This window comes from Oryzias latipes, chromosome 14, assembly GCF_053564925.1.
Source record: "Oryzias latipes strain Hd-rR chromosome 14, Olatipes_Hd-rR_3.1".
NCBI classification, from domain to species: domain Eukaryota; kingdom Metazoa; phylum Chordata; class Actinopteri; order Beloniformes; family Adrianichthyidae; genus Oryzias; species Oryzias latipes.
In genome coordinates, this window is record NC_136250.1 from 22,939,773 (window position 1) to 22,948,992 (window position 9,220).

Here is a 9,220-nt window from a genome sequence, read left to right on the forward strand (position 1 = left end):
AAACAGAAAAAGTACAATTAAAATTTAATTAACTGAATGGGAAAAGCTCAAAAAATGCTTTTTTACATACTATTTTTATGAAATTATTACTATTAACAACATAACATACTGTTGTGTAATCTAATTTATTTAAAACGTTTCAAAGTGATTAAAAAAAACTTTATTCTGTCAAAACACACACACTTAAACGCAACCACTTTGGTTTTAGATAAGCCTCTTCCTGTACAAGTAGCACACATAATTTGCAGTGAAAGTCACAGGAAAAATATGATAAACGCAAAGGTTATATGATTTATTCAAAGATAAATATTTAAACAGCAGGTTCTGTCATATGAAAATAAGCATTTTCTGGCTGTTATTATCTGCTCAAAAGTCCTGCATTACTGTTTAGAACAGCTCTTCCTTTTTGCTGTCACCTGTTGTCTTATACTCTGTTTAAAGTTTTAAATTAATGTACACAGGTAACCTAAACATTTGAAAAACATACAGACAAAAATATTCTTAAAAGCAAAATAACAGAAGAAGCAAATCATACATTTACCAAACGGATCATATTATCTTGATATTACTCAAAGAAAGCATAATTCAGACTTCATTTGGACATTCCTGCAAAGACTCTTTTCTGTATATTTTGACAGTTTATGTTGTTTTTAATACTTCCCCAAAATTAAAAAAGTCCTCTCAGAAGATTGCTTCCTCACCAGTTTCAATATGTTTAAATGTAGACATTGCTAAGTCATATACGACCTTTTCTGCGTAAGATTGCTGTAGCGGAATTCCCATTTTTTTCTGTTTTTGTTGATGTGAAATGTTGCAGTTTTCTACATGCTCAACTCAGTCTCAGTCCACAGGGTCTATTTTCACTTTGGGCTTTCTAGATGTTCTCTTATTCCCATTCTAAAGCTTTTTTTGTTTTGGGTGAGTTGACGTTGAAACTTCCTCTGCTGGTTGATGACTGCAATTCATAAAACGGAGACTTCCTCTTCTTCCTGCTGAGACACAAATGAAAAGAGGTGACTGAAAACAGGTGACTGATTCTGTGTTGTCATAAAAACAGAAAATGGACCAAAGCTTGAATGTTTTTTTTTTTTAAAGTTGGTTCAGACAAAAATAAAATTAGAAAGCCAAAGAAGACAAAAATTGGAAAACAATTGGTATCTACCTGAATACTTTAGAATAACTACAAAAGTTGACTCTTTGGTTGTCATTTATTTGGGTTAATTTTAAAAGTCTTATTTTCATTGTTTATTTAGATATGTGGCACTGCAATGCACTAGCAGCTTGTCCAGGGTGTACCCTGCCTTGAAAAAGAGTTTCAAATTAGAAAGTGGGAAATAACCCCTCAGGATGCTGTTTCATGGTTATGCATCAAAAAGCAAACAGCAAAATCTTGACATGGGTCTGTACCTCTGTACCTGTACATGGTTTAAAACAAAAAATGACCATTTTTTTGTGATCATACATGAAGTTTAAAGAAAAAAGACAGATTTGTGAGAATAAACATCTAAATAGGAGCATGCATGTGACAAAGAGAAAATTATGTGGCAGTACAGCAGTGAAGCCATAATTCAAAATACGAATTACAAACATCTCTCTGTTTTAGCTACAAAGTGTGGCATTTTGAGAACACATATTAAAAATGAATTTGTCAGTATTTCTTTATTCAAATCGTTGTCGATCAAGAGCAGAGGAAAAACTGCTTGAAAAAGAGCTCATTTGCTACGTAGAAAATACATTGGCCAAGCCACAAGCTTCCTGCTGCTTGCAGACAAACAGATCCGTGTGCGTCTTTGTTTTCCTCGTCTGAGCTGGAATCTGGATCTAAACTGTACATCTGGATATCTCCAGTATTACTCACCTTTTTTGTTGCATCTGTAATGTTAGGTTGAGAGTGGCTGTAAGCTAACAGGATAGACTGTAAACCGAGAGCTCTCAGCAACAAAGAGAGGAAGTGGGGGGGGGGGCACTCACTCAGCAACAGTCCCACCCACAATTCAGAGACTAATTTCTAATGAACTACTGCTGCTCTACAGAAACTGTCATAGAAAACAACACAGGTGTTTTCATTTTAGCAAAAATTGGTATAATCATAATCAAAAGACCGCTGGGAAGGCTTTTAGAATAGATCAAAAGATTATGAGAGTGGGTCTTTAAACATAGTAATGCATTAGAGAGACACTCTAAACGCCTTATTCCTCAGTCTAACAGAAAAAAGATGTTTGGGAGTAGAAACCTTGACCTTTAAAAGGGAAAGAATGATTCCCCCTGCTTATTGTTCTAATATTTTACAGGTAAATGCCTTATATCATGCTTATGGCATCTTATGCCATTTTTTAAAATTTTTATTTAACCTTTATTTAACCAGGAAAGTTCCATCTAGATTAAAAACCTCTTTTCCAATGGAGTCCTGGCCAAGAGGCAGCACATTTCAATACAAAAATACATAAAAACAAACAATAATTAAAACCACATACATCATAAAAAGCAGTTGCACATTATTGTTTCAGTCTCTGATGCTTTGAGCTTGTTCTTAAAAACATTTAAAGATACCAGTTCAGTTAGTTTCCAGTCTTTCTGCATATCCATATTACCTTTGGCACACTAAAGAATGATCTGAATCTCTGAGGCAATGCCTTTTGCTCCTTGAGGGTTGCCATCCCCATTTCATGAAGTCAACCTAGAACCGGCCTTTCAGAGGAAAACTCTGAAGAACAATAAAATCATAATGTGTCAAAATACCGCTTTAGGGTTGTTTATAATGAGGAATGAACACTGTAATACACTTAAAAGTTTATTTTGCATTGTATAGGCCCTTTAAAATGTGAGTCTCCCAACAGCTTATACGTTTTCTCACCTTCTGCTTTTAACATGCAGGAAAGAAAATAGTCTCATACTTGTGTTAAAGACTGTTGTATGTTGAAAAAGGATTAGTCCTGTCCTGTGACCTGCATTCTCCTAAGGTAGTGTTGTGTTTTTGCTGTTGTTTAAGTCCTGGTCCTTCATTCTTGAGATCAGTTGGCTAAAAATATCTTCAATGTGAAGACAAAGGCTCAATCACATTTTACTTTTTTCTTTTGGGATAAAATACATCGTCATCTTTCTACACTGCAGCTTTCAGTGTTACCAGGTGGAACCAGGGGTGGGACTATCTGGGCGGCAGCCCCCCCCCCCCACATTTTTTAGTCAATATAAGTATTATTATTGACAAAGCTGAATAAAATGATCAATACAACCTGCTTTATGTATTAGTAATGGCACCTCAGCCAAGCGGTTTTAAATATTAATAGCAATACTAGAACTGATGGAAATATATGTTTTATGTCCTTCCACTCGTCTGTTCTCATTTGCCGCCCTTCCAAAGTCTTCTGCCCCCCTCCCGCCTTGTGCTTGTTGATGAACTTGATGGGAGTCCATAAAACTAAATCTTTAATGTGGGACATAGCCCATCGAGTTTTATTGCAGAGAAAAAGCTCTTGGATGGTGTGAGTCTTTTTCTTTTTTTATTGGTCATTTGGTTACCTCTGCAGCGGCTGAGACACTTTTGTCCTCCTCTTTCTTGGCAGCATCATCTTCACAGAAGAGCTCAGGGGACAGACCAAGCTGCAGGGAGAGAACAAAGCGAACAAGACGTGAAAATAAAAGCCTTCTTTAAAATAAACCAAGACCACAATGGATGAAAATAAATCATTTCTGGAAAACATGAACTTGTGTGAAAAGTGAGGCTTACCTTTGTGTAAAACTCCAACCCAGGGAAGCTGATGGTGGTGAGGGACAACTTGTCTCCACTCAGTCTCACTCTATCCACGATCTCGGCATGTGTCAGTGACTCTACTGACTCTCCATTGACCTCCAATAAGATCTCTCCATCGGTCATGCCAGCCTCCTCTGCAGGGCTCCCCCTGTCCACCTGACGTAGAAAATGATCTGTCCCCCCCAAAAAATTTAGGATTTTTAAAAGTCAAACAATGAAATTTTGAAATGTTTGACCTGTTTTTTAAGTTCTCTTACATGTGCATCCTGACACTGTCCTCTCCAGCCGAAGGACAAAACCGTAGCCCTCATCCCCTCTGCTGAGGTGGAGCTTTCTGGCCCGAAAAGGCAGATTATGTGGAACAGCCATGGCAGGAAGAATGGGAATCTTCTTCTGCCTGTAGATCATCTCACTCTCGCTGTCTATCACCATGATGGTGATGTGATTGCCACATTTTTTCATCTAAATGAGGAGGATGAATGCTAAACAGAGCTCAATAAATCCACTCCACACTTTAGCGAAAGGTTTACACACCATCCCAGGAAGAAGTGACGCACCATTTTACTGAGGGCAGAGTGTGTGAGATGGGACACCACTGCTCCATCAACCCACACCAGATGATCTCCTTTGAGCACCCCCGCCTTCTCAGCAGCACCTCCTGCCACCACATTCACGGAGAAACGACCTTTTTCTCCTGAGGAGGAGACAAAGGAGGAGCAGCTGATTCCCTCTGCACTGACCTCAGCTTTGCAGAAATCCCAATGGGATCTTCAAGAGATGCTTTACCTTCTAAGGGGGCAAAGTGGACACCCAAGCCAGAGTCTGGGTGTTTGGTGATGTGGCATAGCCTGGGCGGTTTTAAATCATTTCCTTTATGTGTTCTGGCAAGACCTTGGAGGTCCACACCCTGAGACAGAGCACGTTCATACGCCTCTCCATCCAGCACTAATAAGCATAACTGTTGTCCGCTTTGCCTAATTTTTCTTGCCACCTGTTTGATGGACAGGAAAATAAATTAGATCTGTTATAGATCAAAATGCTTGTCCTTTTTAAATGAGGGGAAGTTCTTACTTCAGAACACAATAAACTATCAACATAGCAGTTATTGACTTCCAGGATTCTGTCGCCATCGTTAAGGCCGCTGCGCTGTGCCGCCCCTCCTGCTGTAACATTTCTAATCACATGTCCGTTGTCCTTCTCTGTCCCTGTTGGCAGATCGAAGCCGAAGCCTTCGTCCTCCTCCCGTCTGAGAACATACAGGTGTGGTCTGGGTGTTGACTCCTGCTCTGAAGCGGGACAGGTAGAGAAGTGTTTCCTCACACAGCAGACCTCTCTAATGTTTGGTTTTACAGTGTTACAGGCTTGCATGCCGCATACCTGTGCTGTCTGTAGCCGTCATCGCTGGATTGTCTATTCCTTCTTTTGGATTAAAGACAAACCTTCTTAAAAGAAGATCAAAGAGTGACTTAAAAAAAACCCACAAAGTTAATAGTTTGCTCAACTTGGATGTGTAAAATAATTTTGTTTTTCTCCCTGAGGAACACATTTTACATTTAAATATTTGTATTTTTTTAATCAAACTCTTCATTTATTGAGATATTTGTGTGATTTATCTATTGATCACAGTACAGATTATGTTAATGCAACTTCATCTTCTAAAACCTTATCACTGAAGTTCTCAAAACCAAGTCAAGTTTGCAAAAAAGCATCTTAATTCTGCAAGAAATGACTTGTTTTTTGTAGAAATTGACCAGAAACAAGTCAAATATCTGCCAGCTCAGCTAATGAATTTTACTAACCCTTTTTCTTAATGCCATCAAGACCAATTAGCCATTGTGCTATCCTATGGGGTCCAGATGACCCCACCCTTACAGTGACGTGTTATCCATGAAAAAGGTGGATAAAGGTGAAGAGGATTTCATGTAATCCACGGACACCAGTGAAGATCACAAATCATTGAAGAAAAAAGGTTCAGCGCACTGTCTTGTAGGGTCTAGATGACCCCACTCCCAATGTTAAAGTGCCTAGGATAGCACAAGGGTAAGTAAGACTTGTTCTGATGGGCTAAAAGTCCATGTGTTTTCTGATTTTCATACTATATGATGACATTTGCATTTTAGCCAATTAAAAAGAACGCTGCTCACTGACTGAAGAGGCATTGATGCAAACGAAGAAAAGCTCACTTACTCTGTCAAACCGGTGGTTTCCAGCAAAGCATGAAAGACAAACAACAAACAATAGTGGTGATTTTAGCAACACAAAATTCACACTTTGTACACACTGGAAAAACATAAAGTCAAAAGATCACTGTTTCAAGAAAAATTGTCTTATTTTTGGAAAAATAGTCTTATCAAGAAAGGTTTCCAATAGCAAAATAATCTCAGTTTGAGAAAACATGTCTTAGTAACTAGAAATTTTGCTCAAAATTAAAATTTGTCGTAAGACCATCTTCTTATCCTTTTGGCAGATTTACTTAATTTAGTTGGTTAAACATTTTTGACTTGTTTCTAAGGAGCCTGCTTATACAGTGATTTTATACAGTAACACTTGACAAGCTGCAGAACCGTCACACACCACACACGTGATCGTTGCATGTCAGCCACTGTATGGTGCATTGACTGGAACTTACCTGATGTGGTTCTCTCAGTCAACACAGTACTGTGATGACAGGCCTCAGCAGCAGCAGGGCTATCTGAGCCCTGGATGACAGATTTGCTGACTTTGACCATCGTCTGAGACGCCATAAAACAGGGTTTGACTTTTTGTCACTATCTGTACTCTTTGTCCCCTTTAAACAGGAGGGTTACTATAAAACATGGAAATACTTTCACGTCAAACATGAACATAAAAACTGCCTCTATTAAAGTTTGCTTTCAGATTGCTTTTAGAAAATTTAGAATTGAATTTTATGTTTCCCTTTGGAGATGAAGCTCCATGGGTCCAAACTAGATGCTGTTGCTCCTCCTTTCCTCCCATAGGAGCTTTTGGAAATATGAAAATGTCCTCAGCTGCAGCACTGCAGTCTGTAATCTGTAACACGTCTTATCTGTTCAGTCCAACATGTCATTGACATTGAGTCCATGTGTCTCTGATGCAAAGTATGAACTCAAACCCAAGGAGTAAAAACAGCAAAAATCCAACTTTTAAGTTGATTTGGTTGTCCTGCACAGCATTGTTATCCCCCATGAACCCTTGTTTTATTGACATGTGGGTCATAGTCCCCTGCAGATACAAAGACACCCGGCATTAGCTGATCTGATTCTGTGCACTTGACTATTTATCCTTGACACACACTTGACAGATAAACTGATCCCCACAATGTCAATTTTACTGTGCATTTTTTTTTGGAGATGTTTTTTAATCGAAGCCCTTATTTGGTTAATTTTTATCTGTTCATAGACAGCAGCACAGCTGTCACTTTCAACCAAAACAAGCAACAGAAAGTTTTTACTTCAGAAGATGTTGATGTGCCAACCACATGGACAGGGATAAGGCAGTAATACATTCAAAATAAAGCATAATAGTGAAAAAAAGCTTAAATTTCTTACCGCCATTGGATTCCATGTTGTGTTTGTATTCAGTGGGGCCAGCAAACCACAAATGGGGATGAGGTGTGTTACCACTGAACTGCACTAACTCCTCCCTCTTGAGGTTTAACAGTTAACCCTGTATGATAGCTGCTCTAATCAAAACTGCTGCACACTCCAATTCTCTCTGTCATCTCAGCGCATCAAGTTTAGCAAACAACACACCAATTCAAGTCAGGAAAAGTATTTACTGAAAAAATAAGAGATGCTGTTTCACACCTTAAACATTTTATTCTGTCATCAGGTTTTCTGCAAGTTACAATCCATGTCTTTAACAGGTACAATTGCTCCACTGACTTGAAATAGAAATCGTTGCTTTAGTGTCATTTTAAACCTAGGAAAATCCTTCTGTTTGTTTGATCCTTTCAAACACTTAAAACCTTATTTTTAGAAATTCAAGATATTTTACAAGGATTGAAGTTGTTTTGACTTGTCTTTGCTCTACACTTTGACAAAATCAAAATAATTTTTTTCCAAATCAGCACAGTTTAGATTTTTTTTGTCCCATTATTATCAGAATGAGTCAAATTCTTTTGCTCCAAACTCTCAAAATTCACTGCAATTTTTGGTTTAATTTTAAGGATGTTATTTTAAAGTTCAATAAATGTTGAAAAGTTAGACTGGCATTGATTGTCACTATTTTGGAAGCACAAATTTAGATTTCAGTTCTAAGAATAAGGGCCAGTTTTCGATTTTAAGAGGATTTCTCAAGATGAGCCAACTTTTTTTCTTATTTTGTTCATAATTTGTCCTAAATTGACTCATTTATACTTATTCCACCAGTTTTTGTCACTGTAATCAAAATAGACTAGCGTTAGGTGCATACATTCTCAAAAAATACAAACCGTTTGCTTAGAACTAGCAAAAAATGACTTATTATTGGGCTGTTTAGAATTCAGTTAGAAGTAATTCCAACAGTTTGCTTTAAAAAATAAATAAAATAAAATAAAAAATTTTTTTTGAATGATTGTGTGGAATTCCTTGTTTCTATCGTTTAATATCTTATTAAAAATCTTCAAGTTGAATTTTCTTGCTGAATGGGCAGATCTTTTTATTGCTTTCTAGTGATTTTATTTTATATCTGATATCTCTTTTTGCAGAGATATGCAGCTGTTTTGTCCAGTTTTCATTTCACACAAGCACGTTTTTCTTCAACTTCATTGTCATGAACTGGTGGTGGAGGACCCAAAATGGAGGAAACAAGGCTTGGTGACAGAAGATAAAATATTTAATAACCGAACTGAAACGTGACAAAAACTACGGGGAGAAATAAAAAGGTGATACAGCAGAGAAGATGACCTGACAAGGATGAGCAGGAACAAAGACACTTAAATAGGCTGAGGGTAATTAACTGAACTGAAGACAGTTGTGGATCATGACCCTGAAACTGGTGTGACTGACAAAAAGAAAACCTAAAACGACAATGACCAAGACCAAAACAAAACCACAAAATCCTTACCCTCATCCTTTTTAGCAGATCACTTTGAAATGATTGACTCAAGCCTGGGCAGCAGAAAATGTAGCGGGATGTGGAGTTTGATGCAAAAAACAGATCTACAACACCTCAGAGCCGCACATATCCTACAATACCCAGCCTTTACTGAAACAGCCAATCAGTTCCTCCTGTTATATACAGGAAAATAGGAACTTGAACTTGAGATTAATGTTTACACATTTTTATGATTTCTCTTTTGTTTTTCCCTAGACATACACAAAAACTGTCCAAACATTCAAGTTATTGTTGTTAGTTTTGAATTTTGCTCCCAACTGAAAAACATTCAGTTGGGAATGGTTTTGTATCTTCAAACTTCCGTAGACAGAAGGGTGGCTTTGCTTTTTTGCTGACTCAATCAGGAAATACAATATAAATATAAAATGAAAT

General features: G+C 37.6%; 1 protein-coding gene across 8 annotated transcripts; it reads right to left on the minus strand.

Annotated features, from left to right (window-relative positions):
* Nucleotides 1-277: 277 nt before the first annotated feature.
* nherf4b (NHERF family PDZ scaffold protein 4b) lies at nt 278-8,887 on the minus strand. 8 transcript variants are annotated; one of them, XM_011483784.4, is made up of 9 exons: nt 7,300-8,887; nt 5,129-5,190; nt 4,823-5,037; nt 4,538-4,742; nt 4,309-4,445; nt 4,009-4,213; nt 3,728-3,924; nt 3,520-3,600; nt 278-992 (listed from the first exon to the last, which is right to left on the minus strand). In XM_011483784.4, the coding sequence occupies exons 2-9, from the start codon at nt 5,148-5,150 to the stop codon at nt 963-965; spliced, it is 1,092 nt and encodes a 363-aa protein (XP_011482086.1). In that variant the 5' UTR covers nt 5,151-5,190; nt 7,300-8,887; the 3' UTR covers nt 278-962. The 8 variants fall into 8 exon arrangements, with proteins under 8 accessions (XP_011482086.1, XP_011482087.1, XP_011482085.1 ...); XM_011483785.4 differs by having other exon boundaries at nt 278-989; nt 5,129-5,193; nt 7,300-7,375; XM_011483783.4 differs by having other exon boundaries at nt 5,129-5,193; nt 7,300-7,375.
* Between the last annotated feature and the right edge of the window lie 333 nt (nt 8,888-9,220).